The following is a 14,588-nucleotide window of genomic DNA, read 5'->3' on the forward strand; positions in this document are numbered from 1 at the left end:
GTCAAGGTCACAGGGGCCTGAACATTGAAAACCATTTCCGATCAATAACTAGAGAACCACTTGACCCAGAATGTTGAAACTTCATAGGATGATTGGTCATAAAGAGTAGATGACCCCTATTGATTTTGGGGTTACTCCATCAAAGGTCAAGGTCACAGGGGCTTGAACATGGAAAACCATTTCCGGTCAATAACTAGAGAACCACTTGACGCAGAATGTTGAAACTTCATATGATGATTGTACATGCAAAGTAGATGACCCCCTATCGATTTTGGGGTCACTCCATTAAAGGTCAAGGTCACAGGGGCCTGAACATTGAAAACCATTTCCGGTCAGTAACTTGAGAACCACTTCACCCAGAATGTTGAAACTTAATAAGATGATTGGTCATGCAGAGTAGATGACCCCTAACGATTTTGGGGTCACTCTTTGAAAGGTCAAGGTCACAGGGGCCTGAACATTGAAAACCATTTCCGGTCAGTAACTAGAGAACCACTTGACCCAGAATGTTGAAACTTCATAGGATGATTGTACATGCAAAGTAGATGACCCTTATCGATTTTGGGGTCACTCCATTAAAGGTCAAGGCCACAGGGGCCTGAACATTGAAAACCATTTCCGATCAATTACTAGAGAACCACTTGAAAAAGAATGTTGAAACTTCATAGGATGATTGTTCATAAAGAGTAGATGACCCCTATTGATTTTGGGGTCACTCCATCAAAGGTCAAGGTCACAGGGGCCTGAACATGGAAAACCAAATCTGGTCAATAACTAGAGAACCACTTGACGCAGAATGTTGAAACTTCATATGATGATTGTACAAGCAAAGTAGATGACCCCTATTGATTTTGGGGTCACTCCATTAAAGGTCAAGGTCACAGGGGCCTGAACATTGAAAACCATTTCCGGTCAGTAACTTGAGAACCACTTCACCCAGAATGTTGAAACTTAATAGAATGATTGGTCATGCAGAGTAGATGACCCCTAACGATTTTGGGGTCACTCTTTGAAAGGTCAAGGTCACAGGGGCCTGAACATTGAAAACCATTTCCGGTCAGTAACTAGAGAACCACTTGACCCAGAATGTTGAAACTTCATAGGATGATTGTACATGCAAAGTAGATGACCCCTATCGATTTTGGGGTCACTCCATTAAAGGTCAAGGTCACAGGGGCCTGAACATTGAAAACCATTTCCCGTCAGTAACTTGAGAACCACTTCACCCAGAATGTTGAAACTTAATAGGATGATTGGTCATGCAGAGTAGATGACCCCTAACGATTTTGGGGTCACTATGTGAAAGGTCAAGGTCACAGGGGCCTGAACATTGAAAACCATTTCCAGTCAGTAACTAGAGAACCACTTGACCCAGAATGTTGAAACTTCATAGGATGATTGTACATGCAAAGTAGATGACCCTTATCGATTTTGGGGTCACTCCATTAAAGGTCAAGGCCACAGGGGCCTGAACATTGAAAACCATTTCCGATCAATTACTAGAGAACCACTTGAACCAGAATGTTGAAACTTCATAGGATGATTGGTCATAAAGAGTAGATGACCCCTATTGATTTTGGGGTCACTCCATCAAAGGTCAAAGTCACAGGGGCCTGAACATGGAAAACCAAATCTGGTCAATAACTAGAGAACCACTTGACGCAGAATGTTGAAACTTCATATGATGATTGTACAAGCAAAGTAGATGACCCCTATTGATTTTGGGGTCACTCCATTAAAGGTCAAGGTCACAGGGGCCTGAACATTGAAAACCATTTCCGGTCAGTAACTTGAGAACCACTTCACCCAGAATGTTGAAACTTAATAGAATGATTGGTCATGCAGAGTAGATGACCCCTAACGATTTTGGGGTCACTCTTTGAAAGGTCAAGGTCACAGGGGCCTGAACATTGAAAACCATTTCCGGTCAGTAACTAGGGAACCACTTGACCCAGAATGTTGAAACTTCATAGGATGATTGTACATGCAAAGTAGATGACCCCTATCGATTTTGGGGTCACTCCATTAAAGGTCAAGGTCACAGGGGCCTGAACATTGAAAACCATTTCCCGTCAGTAACTTGAGAACCACTTCACCCAGAATGTTGAAACTTAATAGGATGATTGGTCATGCAGAGTAGATGACCCCTAACGATTTTGGGATCACTCTGTTAAAGGTCATGGCCACAGGGGCCTGAACATGGAAAACCATTTCCAATCAATAACTTGAGAACCTCTCGACCCAGAATGTTGAAACTTCATAGGATGATTGTTCATGCAGAGTAAATGACCCCTATTGTTTTTGGGGTCAATCCGATAGAGGTCAAGGCCACAGGGGCCTGAACATTGATAACCAGTTCCGATCAATAACTTGAGAACCACTTGACCCAGAATGTTGAAACTTCATAGGATGATTGAACATGCAGAGTAGATGACCCCTATTGATTTTGGGGTCAGTCAATTAAAGTTCAAGGTCACAGTGGCCTGTTCATGTAAAATCATTTTTTGGAAATAACTTGAGAACCACTTGACCTACAATGTTGAAACTTAATAGGATGATTGGACATGCAGAGTAGATGACCCCTATTTATTTTGAGGTCACTTGATCAAAGGTCAAGGTCACAGGAGCCTGAACAGTGACTTGAGAACCACAAGGCCAAGAGTGTTGAAATTTAGCGGGATGACTGGACATGCCAAGTAGATGATCCCTATTGCAGCCAACCATCAGTGTCTCTTTGACTTTCGCTCCTGACCCCTATTGACTTCTTGCCTATAGGACTTTGCATTTGGGGAGACATGCGCTTTTTTACAAAAGCATTTTCTAGTTTGAGGTAGTTACTCATTTAGCATGGTTGGTAAGAGTTGTTTTCTCTTTAAATGTTACTCTGATTTTGCTTGTTATTGTAGGAATCGACTAATGGGAGTCCAACTTCACCTCGTAAAAGTCGATTGAACCTTGGATTGGATGATAGTGTTATATCTTCACCATCCTCTGACGTGGTGATGAGACGGACAAATATTAAAAAGTCCAATACAGTTGCGTATCGGGGCGACAGACCTAACAAATGGAAGAGAGCATCAATTAATGGTCATATATATAATTATGATGTAAGTATCTGTACATATGTCAGTTAATTCTCGTGTATATATTGTGTTAGTACTCATGATGTTGGTATCAATACTTCTGAAGTCAACAGTTAAATGGTTAACTGGTTAACCTTTTGAATGTCTAATTACATTGTACTAGGTAGTAAAACTAGTAAGCAGTTATTAGCGTTTTTTATGCCCCCTAAGGTGGGCATATTAAAATCACACTGTCCGTCCTTGCTTGAGTGTGTGCGTGCATCCGGTAAATTCTTGTCCGGGCTGTAACTCTTCCATCCATAAAGGGATTTTGAAATAACTTGGCATAAATGTTCATCATAATGAGGTGAAGTGTCATGCACAAGACCCAGACCCCTAGCTCCAAGGTCAAGGTCACAGAGGTCAAAGGTTAACATGATCTGTTTCGTGTCTGGTCCATAACTCTGCCATCCATGAAGGGATTTTGAAAGAACTTGGCATAAATGTTCACCATAATGAGACCCCTTGGTCCAGTGTCAAGGTCACACTTAGAAGTCAAAGGTTAAAAGGGTATGTTTCATGTCCGGTCTATAACTCTGCCATTCATTAAGGGATTTTGAAATTACTTGGCATAAATGTTCACCATAATGAGACGACGTGTCGTGAGCAAGACCCAGACCCCTAGCTCTAAGGTCAAGGTCACACTAAGATGTCAAAGGTTAACATGGTCTGTTTCTTGTCCGGTCCATAACTCTGCCATTAATGAAGGGATTTTGAAAATACTTAGCATAAATGTTCCCTATAATGAGATGAGGTGTCATATGCAAGACCCAGACCACTGGCTCCAAGGTCAAGGTCACACTTAGAAGTCAAAGCCCTAATCTCAACACAATTTGACAAGAAGAAAAAATGGGTGAATTAAAATTATATTGTATTTGAAACATTTTACTGAATGGGGACAAGGTGAAATGTTACTATGATGTTAGTATAAATAAATAGTTAAATTAATGGTTATATAATATGTATAACCATAATGTACATAGTCAGTACATTCACCAGATTTACAAAGGCAGAGTAGCACGTTATGCTGCAACTGTAACTTACCACAAATTTTAGAATACCTGTATTGAAAAACCTTTGCCTGATGATTTGAATTTCGTCAAATGCTTCCATTCATAATAACAAACTCTGGTTCAATACTGAGGTTAAAAATGAAGACAATTATCTTAAAAGATCCATTCAGTTTACATGATTGCAGTGTTTTAAGGCAGTAGATGTAAGTAGGTAGATGGTAGAAGACAGTTATAGACTGCAAAACATTTCCTTATCATAGCTGCCAACACTGAGGTTATGATAACCTGTACACAGTAACTGTTTTCCTCCTCTTGTTGGTGAAGTTTGAAGATTTGGCACCTAACACAAAAATCAGTTTTAGAGAAATCTGCCAGCAACACTTCACTTTTAAATACAATAAACATTTCAAAACATTTTAAGCAAAGCAGGTAAATGCTATATCCTACAGAACAAGCCATAGTCTACACTGGACATGTTTGATGTGAAGTTGTAGGAGATGTTAAATGTCAGTTGAAGTTACAAAGTTATGTTTTAACTTTCAGACGAGTGTATTTACTCCAGTTCTAGGAAGTTGTACTTGCGTTACTGTAGATAATAAAATGACAGTAAGCCAAGTCATCAAAACTTTACTGGAAAAATTTATGGTAAGTTTTCTTATTTCTTAATGATCCTGTTTAGCCCTTATCATGCTGGACATGATTGATTTTGCCTTTGCAACCAGGGTAGATATTTATCAGCCTGCACATCCATGCAGTCTGATCAAGATCTGCACTGTTTGCCATTCAGTCAATATCTTTTTGGTAAGCACCTCTTTCAGTAGTTAATGGTAGTATTGTCCAAATTGAAAGATAGACAAGTTTATTAAAGAAATTTAGCAGGATAAGGGTTAAGATCAATAGCATCAGTTAAAACCACTAGAGATAAGGTGAAATCAAAAATACTTTTAGGGGACTAATTTTCGTGGATCTTGTTGTTACCAGTAGACAAAATCAAATCCCAATGAACAAATAAAAGCCCCTTTCAAGTTATCTTCAAAAGTTCACATCCACAATTCACATCTCCAAGAGAACCACAAAATTAATTGATTTCATTACAGGAATTCTGAAACATCTGCTTCCACCTTGAATGATTCATAAATTTAAATTGATTCTTGTCTCCAGATTATTAAGAAAGCACAAAGAACCTTTCATGATGTGTGTGGACCTAATCTAGATTTATAAAAGATGATATCTGAGGCACAAAATGAAATAAAATCCTTCTCCTGTCAGAATTTGAATTATTAGGTGCTGATTAGTTCCCTGTATATGTTAAATGATAGATAATGAAGTTGTTTTTTGTTGCAGGTTGAAAATCAGCCAGATGAGTATCATTTGTGTATAATAACTGAACAGGAAGGTAATATATCTATTCACAAACAGTAAAATACATGTACATAGTTTTCATATCACTGTCTTTTAAAACTCCATGTTTTACCACTTATTATTAGGGTGATATATTTCATGTCATGTCATTCAAAACATGATCTTGCTTTACTTTTTGTAAGTGACATTTGATTTTTGATTTTTATAAGTATCACTTCAGTTAATATGGAGGCATGATTCTGGAAGCCCAGGTGTGCTGTACCTTTCCTTTATGTGAATATATAGCAATATCCGTGGGTGTAGAGTATATTTGTAAGACATTGAAATAAGTATGAGCATTTAATTACTATAGCAGTAGGAGAGGATTTTTTTATTACATTGACTTTATAATGTTGTTGACCCTGTTTCAGGTGAAAAGTTGTTAAAGGATTCTGACATTCCATTGTTGGAGAGACTAGTGTGTGGTCCGACTGACTCGATTAAAATATTTATACGTGATCGACCAGATACACTTCCTACTGTAAACCCCGCCCACATTCCAGATGACTCCTCCCCTACCACAGAAACTCCCATGGAGGAAATGGCTCTACCAGAAGAGGTAATTTCTTAAGTGCTATAATTTGCTGAAACTTGTTTTGAGAAGTTATGATATGTGTGTTTGAAAGTAATTAAAAAGCTTTCTTTATGAAGTCTGATCAGTTCAGCTTCCACTGACATTTTAAGGATAAAGGTTTGTCTTTAGATTGAATGTTTCAGTTGCACAATTTTTTTCTTAAAATAGAATATGAATAATTATACATTTATCATATACATGTAGTCTGTTTTTCAAAACTTATTCTGATAGGTAACTGACTACCATATTTATATGAAAGAGTGGTGAACATTTCCATAGATGCCAAGAAGGCAAACCAAAAGAAACAAATTAAATATTAGCTTAAATTTGTTCCTATATAGGTGGAGCAGTTGATGAATATTCCTGAACCTGTGTTACGTGGCTTGCTTGATAAATTCAAACAAGATGAAGAAAAAGAAGTAAGGAGATTAAAAGCAAAGTAAGTCGTCATTAGATTTTCATTTCTAGGACAAATTTGTTGATTTCTGAACAACATTTAATGGACAGATTTGGGACATAGTGAGTGGATGCAGCATTCTTATACCTTTGTTCTTTTGCAGTAGTAATCTTGATAAGTGCTGTAGGATTGTTCAGGTTTATAGGTTTGTGTTAAATGATGAAGTTTGGCATTTTGGTTTGGATTAAATAGATATCCATATATACATCTGCTTGCATATCACATACGGTATGAAATTCTACACCAGGCTTTTTGTAGGTGAAATTATCTCTACAGGATATAAATATATACAGTATATACTTAGTGTAGCAAACTGCTCTAACTACTTGCAAATTTAGGGAGTCAACTCATCTCATTTATTAGCTCATATGAGTTTTTGAAAAAAAAATGATGAGTTATTGTCATCACTTGAGCGGTTGTCGGCGTCGGCGTCTGCGTAGGCGTTGCCTGGTTAAGTTTTATGTTTAGGTCAGTTTTTCTCCTAAACTATCAAAGCTACTGCTTTGAAACTTGGAATACTTGTTCACCATCATAAGCTGACCCTGTATAGCAAGAAACATAACTCCATCTTGCTTTCTGCAAGATTTATGGCCCCTTTTGTACTTGGAAAATGTCAGTTTGGTTGGTTAAGTTTTATGTTTAGGTCAGCTTTTATCCTAAACTATCAAAGCTATTGCTTTAAAACTTGCAACACTTGTTCACCATCATAAGCAGACCCTGTACAGCAGGAAAAATAACTCCATCCTGCTTTTTGCAAGATTTATGGTCCCTTTTGGACTTAGAAAATATCAGATTTCTTGGTTAAGTTTTATGTTTAGGTCAACTTTTTCTCTTAAACTATCAAAGCTATTGCTTTAAAACTTGCAACTCTTGTTCACCATCATAAGCTGACCCTGTACAGCAAGCAACATAACTCCATCCTGCTTTTTGCAATTATTATTGCCCCTTTTGGACTTAGAAAAATCATTTTCTTGGTTGAATATTATGTTTAAGTCAACTTTTCTCATAAACTATCAAAGCTATTGCTTTAAAACTTGCAACAGTTTTTCACCATCATAAGTGGACACTGTACATCAAGAAACATAACTCTATCCTGCTTTTTGCAAGAATGATGGCCCTTTTTAGACTTAGAAAATCATGGGTAGGACAATATTTCTATTATACAAAAAAAGTCAGATGAGCGTCAGCACCCGCAAGGCGGTGCTCTTGTTTTAGCTTTCTAATGAGAAATTTGAATCACTCTCAAATCTGTTTCCTTGAAAGAACCATTACTGGTGTTGGATGATGAGGTACACCGGCCCGACACAAATGGGGCTCCCAGTTTGATATCCAATACTGAAACTGCTAAACATTGGTTTAAACAAAAAAAAATTTTTTGTTTTAGATATGAAAGAATTAGACGAAGAGTTAGACAGATAATTGAGGATAAAAAAGCGAATTCTTCCCGATGCTGAAAGTGGCTAATCCTAGCTTTGGTGTATAAACCTGCTGATTATACTGAAATAAAATCAAACAACCATATCTCTGGAATTACTTGTCAGGAACATTCTACCTACAGATGTTGAACATTGACGGACTATTTAGACCAACACAAGGTTCCGGGATTGAGTGATCATCCCATTATTTTTGTTATGAAAGACTGTCGATCATACATACAGTGATGGAAGTCGTGTGTTGACCAAGGAGCATTTATTTTTCACCCTGACACTAAGTGTGAAACAATAGGGATACTGTACTAAGCTAGTTTGAAACCACGGAGGAATTCTATACAGCTAGCGTGACACTATGAGAATAATTAGATACATTATGTTGAAAATCAAACGATATTCAAGAATTAACAGCATTTATACACACAACTTTTCACAGTTCTATGCTGGACTAGTGGCAGTATTGTAAGAGGAGCATTCGTAGAGCAGTCATTGTTAAATCAGACTCTTATGAAAACGAGTCTTCTCCACACAGGTTTTCAGTTAAACTATCAGTTTGAAATTGAAATAGACCTACAACACTTGCATCAGGTTTGAAAGAAAAATATTGAAATTATTTCATTTTCATCTTGCAGTGGTCAAGTGCTACTTAATCATATTTTTGTAGTGCCAAATTAATTTATCAGAGTAGATTATGAACATTCCATTTGTACTTTATACTGAATCAGTCATTTAAATCTTACAGCTTTAACCATTTCATGTAACAAGGCTTGAAAACTTTAGTGCGCAAAAAAAAAAACACCAAAAAAAAAATGGAAAATTCTAATGCAACCTCCTTATCCTGGTAGAATATTGGAGGAAAAATTATTTATACTTAGCTATTTCAAGGGATAAGGCCACTAATAAATCTCCAGTACTTGCCATTCCATGTAATTTCCCTAATACTCATCTCTTGGTTTACTGGATAAATTTGGAAAATTGATAAATATTGAAGAATCTTGATCATGTGGAGGTATACCTGAATAATGTATCATCATTTGCTTCATATTTAACATGGCGTTGTTCACACAAGATGCAGAAAGAAACTTTGCATAATAAAATGATCAGGAAAAAAAAATGAAGAAACTATAACTGTAGAAATATTCTACTAATATCATTAGCATTTTCTGCTGTTTAACTTCCCCAGAAATTGACCTATGATACATAACATTGGTTGACTCGCCTATTTTCATCTCAACATTTTCCTCATACCCCATTACCCCCGTCTTCCCCACCCACCAACCCATGTTTATTTCACTATTTCATACTACAAATACTATGCAGCTTGTTTACAGAACATATTGCGAAATCATTTAATTTGGTGGGCATGAAATTTCATGGGGATATGAATTCATGGATTTAACCCGTACCCTACTAAATTTCTGTAATGAACTTATCTTTTAGTTTGGACAGTACCATTAACTGTTAATAGGGGTGCATACCAAAAATATACTGACTGAATGGCGAACAGTGCAGATCTTGATTAAACTGCACAGATGTGCAGGCTGACAATGATCTGCACTGGTCCCAAAGACAGAATCAGTCGTGTCCAGCATGATAAGGGTTAAAATTTGGAAAATAAATGAATGGGAATTAAACTTGTTTCCCGGAGTTAATTTTGTGGATTGGCTCAACAACAAAACTTATTTCCCCACAAATTAATGATTTCACAGAATGTGATATTGTGGTGTTTGCTGAATGTTAAAAGCAATAATGTTGATGTGCTTCCAGTCAGTTTTAACAGCATTGAGTATCTTGTGGGTGTTAAATCCCTTGTCAAGTATTATACATTGATAAATCATAATTTTAAAAATATTTTTGTCATCTTCTAAACTAATATTCTTAAATCTATGTTCTTTGGATTTATACCTGTAAAACATCATGAACTAAGTCTTTCTTCTGTCTTGTAAAGTTGATGTTTTCTAAGGATTGTAAAAAGTCAAGTATATCTAAGAATTGTTCACACTGATGTTATCTGAGAATTGTTGAAAGTCAAGGTTGTCAAAGAGTGTTACAGATAAGAATCCACATGGTATTAAATCCATGATATCCAACTGCTCACACACTTTTTATGATCTTCTTCAGATTTTATGGAAAAGTTGGTATTATTTCAACAAATGTTGGACATTTTAACACTATGTATTTTTTACTAATTACCAAGACCAAGGAAATTATAGTTGTAATTTTTATGCCCCCAAAGGGAGGCATATAGTTTTTGAACCGTCTGTCGGTCTGTCAGTCTGTCCGCAATTTTCGTGTCTGGTCCATATCTCTGTCATCGATGGATGGATTTTCAAATAACTTGGCATGAATGTGTACCACAGTAAGACGATGTGTCGCGCGCAAGACCCAGGTCCATAGCTCAAAGGTCAAGGTCACACTTAGACGTTAAAGGTCATTTTTCATGATAGTGCATTCGTGTCCGGTCCATATCTTTGTCATCCATGGATGGATTTTCAAATAACTTGGCATGAATGTGTACCACAGTAAGACGACGTGTTGCACACAAGACCCAGGTCCGTAGCTCAAAGGTCAAGGTCACACTTAGACGTTAAAGGTCATTTTTCATGATAGTGCATTCGTGTCCGGTCCATATCTTTGTCATCCATGGATGGATTTTCAAATAACTTGGCATGAATGTTTACCACAGTAAGACGACGTGTCACGCGCAAGACCCAGGTCCGTAGCTCAAAGGTCAAGGTCACACTTAGACGTTAAAGGTCATATTTCATGATAGTGCATTGATGGGCGTGTCCGGTCCATATCTTTGTCATTCATGCATGGATTTTAAAATTATTGGGCATGAATGTGTACCAAAGTAAGACGACGTGTCGCGCGCAAGACCCAGGTCCGTAGGTCAAAGGTCCTAAACTCTAACATTGGCCATAACTATTCATTCAAAGTGCCATCGGTGGCATGTGTCATTTTATGGAGACAGCTCTTGTTTTCCTACTTTTTCATTCAAATAAATTGTGACAAATTGTGTACAGTGGAATTCAATGTATAACAATAAACTGGGTTGCTAGGTATCAGTATTTCCAATCTAAAGTAGCACAGTCCTTAAACTGGATATAGCCCATTTCAATTATTTACCATTGTCATACATTTTTAGCTCACCTGAGCCTTTGGCTCATGGTGAGCTTTTGTGACTGCTCAATGTCCATCGTGTGTTGTGTTTCCATCAACATTTTCTAAAAAAATCCTCTTCTTGAAAACCACTGGACAGAATTACACTATTTTAGCATCAGTTTGCCATTTGAAACATGTGGCTCATATTACTCAGGTGAGCAATCCAGGGTCATCATGACCCTCTTGTTAGAATGAGGCAACTGTTTGCACAGGTTTTATCTGGCAAGTTCATGATAAAAACCATATCTGTGGTGTTGAGGTTTTGTGAAAAATGTTTGTTTTATCAACTGTACAGATCAATACTCATGAATTTGTGAGTGGTGGTATTTGCATATATTAGTGAACATAATATTATTGCTAATACAACTTGGTTTACAATATTTAAAAATTTTAACATTTCCATACTTTGTGTATTTTAGGTATGGTTAAAGCTTTTAATGTTTGATTTCACCAAATCGATAAAATGTAAACAGAGCACTATTAAGGCAACAGCTTACAGCAGATGGTATTGGTTACTGCTGGAATGTCAAGTAATTAAGCTGGCCATACCTAAGGTCCAAACGTATGCTACATATGTACTTCTGGCATCATTCTGGTATAAACAGGCTGTTTTTCAAGCTAGTGTCATCTTTGTACAGGCAAACCAGAGTTATAGATCACCTCTGACTTATGGCCACGACTATAAAACCTGTCTATAAAGATCAGTTTTCTCTTCCCGTTTAACCATTCAAAATAACCTGTATAGAGAGGCCACCTATCAACAAATACCACTTTTCATTTCTCAAGGGTGTTGTTTTGAGACAGGTTTTACTGTTATTCAGTTTTTGGCAACAGTACTTCAAGGTGTTTGTCCTAATGTAAGGATATGTACTGTGTACTTGGAAAGCTAGGATCATCTTGACTACTTTATAATTTTGTGAAAATACAATTCTCATAGCATTTAAGTAGATAATTTTACAATCTACTTCTTCTATATATTTAACTGTTTTTTTTAAGACCAACATTATTTAATTGGGAAAGTTTATATTGCAATGAAATATCCAGACAGTATAATGACATTGTGGAGGTAAATCAAACAAGTTTTAGTATTTATGATGTAAATTTGCTTAATTTTAAATCAAGGATTTTATTAAATCCTTTTAAAGCTTATAGTTTTAATAATAAATAAGAACTAGTGAGTTGTATGAAGTAAATACTGATATTTTAGTGTCGATTTTTTACTCCAATGTCTACAGATTTACTCGAGTTTTAGATGATTTTATCAATTTGCAGGCAAAATTTATCACTTATTATCATGGACCAGATTCATTGAATAATGAAATTCATCACAGAATATTCTTTTAACATTTGACATCAAGACTGGCTCATTTGTCTAGTTGATAAGCAATCAGTTAATAACCTTTCTCATGGACTGACAAAACTCTGTAGTTTATACTCATTACATGGAAAGAATTTATAACTGGATATTGGCAGCAATATTTTTTCACATTTCAAAGATTGCAGTTTTCAAGGAAAAAGTAGAGCTATTGCACTTGCCCGGCGTTGCCGTTGGTTAAAGTTTTTGATAAAGTCAAATATGTCTGTTACTATCAAAGCTGTTGACTTGGTACTTAAAATCTTTATTTACTATCAAAGTCTACGCCAGGAGAAACAGTCCCCATAACTCTGTTTGAATTTTAGCAGAGTTATGCCCTTTTTTAACTGAGAATTTTTTGGTTAAAGTTTTATAAAGTTTTTACTGGCAAAGCTCTAATTTAGAGTGAAGCACTGAGAAAAGTCGAGCGCATTGTCTTACAGACAGTTCTTGTTACCATAATTTCTCTTACATTGATTTGTATACTCCTATTTATCTACTTAATATATTTATTAACCAAAATGTTATCTTTTATTGATTATTATTACGAAATGTATTTGTTGTTTTCAGATAACTTTACCAACTTTATAAATACTTGAAATATAAATCTCTGCTATTTGATCTGTGCTTTCAGTCTCAGTGATTTGTGAACATGTTGTAACACGTCATATATCATGGGGCTGTAAAGGGGGTTTGTGGGGAAAACATGAGACATTCATGGTATATTGCAGTGTTAATAGTCATCATGTATGTATTGTCCTGTTTGTGTTATATGATAAGCACATATGATGTGATTTTTAGCTCATCTGATTTTTTGAAAAAAAATGATGAGTTATTGTCATCACTTGAGCGGTTGTCGGCGTCGGCGTCGGCGTCGGCGTTGCCTGGTTAAGTTTTATGTTTAGGTCACCTTTTCTCCTAAACTATCAAAGCTATTGCTTTGAAACTTGGAATACTTGTTCACCATCATAAGCTGACCCTGTATAGCAAGAAACATAACTCCATCTTGCTTTTTGCAAGATTTATGGCCCCTTTTGTACTTAGAAAATATCAGATTTCTTGGTTAAGTTTTATGTTTAGGTCAACTTTTCTCCTAAACTATCAAAGCTATTGCTTTGAAACTTGGAATACTTGTTCACCATCATAAGCAGACCCTGTACATCAAGAAACATAACTCCATCTTGCTTTTTGCAAGATTTATTGCCCCTTTTGGACTTAGAAAATCAGTTTTCTTGGTTAAGTTTTATGTTTAGGTCAGCTTTTATTCTAAACTATCAAAGCTATTGCTTTAAAACTTGCAACACTTGTTCACCATCATAAGTTGACCCTGTACAGCAAGAAACATAACTCCATCCTGCTTTTTGCAAGATTTATGGCCCCTTTTGGACTTAGAAAATATCAGATTTCTTGGTTAAGTTTTATGTTTAGGTCAACTTTTTCTCTTAAACTATCAAAGCTATTGCTTTGAAACTTGCAACACTTGTTCACCATCATAAGCTGACCCTGTACAGCAAGCAACATAACTACATCCTGCTTTTTGCAATAATTATTGCCCTTTTTGGACTTAGAAAATAATTTTCTTGGTTGAGTATTATGTTTAAGTCAACTTTTCTCATAAACTATCAAAGCTATTGCTTTTAAACTTGCAACAGTTTTTCACCATCATAAGTGGACACTGAACATCAAGAAACATAACTCTAACCTGCTTTTTGCAAGAATGATGGCCCTTTTTAGACTTAGAAAATCATGGGTAGGACAATATTTCTATTACACAAAAAAAATCAGATGAGCGTCAGCACCCGCAAGGCGGTGCTCTTGTTTTATAAATTATTGTTTACAAATAAAATTATTGATACATTGTATGCAGTTGTTGTTACTGGCTGAAGGCTTGCTGTAAGCAAATGTAGTACAGGTTTTGGGTAATATTTGTTGCAACTTAATGCAATGAGTCATGACCACCTTTTAGCTCGACTATTTGAAGCATATGGAGAGCTATACTACTCACCCCGGTGCGAGTTAAAGTTTTTATGAAATGGTAATATCCAAAGAAGTATAAAATACACAGAATAGCA

General features: G+C 36.2%; 1 protein-coding gene across 1 annotated transcript in view; it reads left to right on the forward strand.

The window, feature by feature from the left end:
* The window catches only part of LOC123563680 (ras association domain-containing protein 4-like), a 54,921-nt gene extending 40,543 nt beyond the window's left edge, over positions 1-14,378 (forward strand). The window contains exons 6-11 of the mRNA XM_045356621.2: positions 2,907-3,107; positions 4,679-4,780; positions 5,480-5,531; positions 5,908-6,095; positions 6,452-6,549; positions 7,952-14,378. Coding sequence (XP_045212556.2) covers positions 2,907-3,107; positions 4,679-4,780; positions 5,480-5,531; positions 5,908-6,095; positions 6,452-6,549; positions 7,952-8,021 — 711 coding nt within the window. The 3' untranslated portion in view covers positions 8,022-14,378. The remainder of the gene's footprint in view (positions 1-2,906; positions 3,108-4,678; positions 4,781-5,479; positions 5,532-5,907; positions 6,096-6,451; positions 6,550-7,951) is intronic.
* Positions 14,379-14,588: the final 210 nt, after the last annotated feature.

This window comes from Mercenaria mercenaria, chromosome 2 (assembly GCF_021730395.1).
Source record: "Mercenaria mercenaria strain notata chromosome 2, MADL_Memer_1, whole genome shotgun sequence".
Lineage (NCBI taxonomy): Eukaryota > Metazoa > Mollusca > Bivalvia > Venerida > Veneridae > Mercenaria > Mercenaria mercenaria.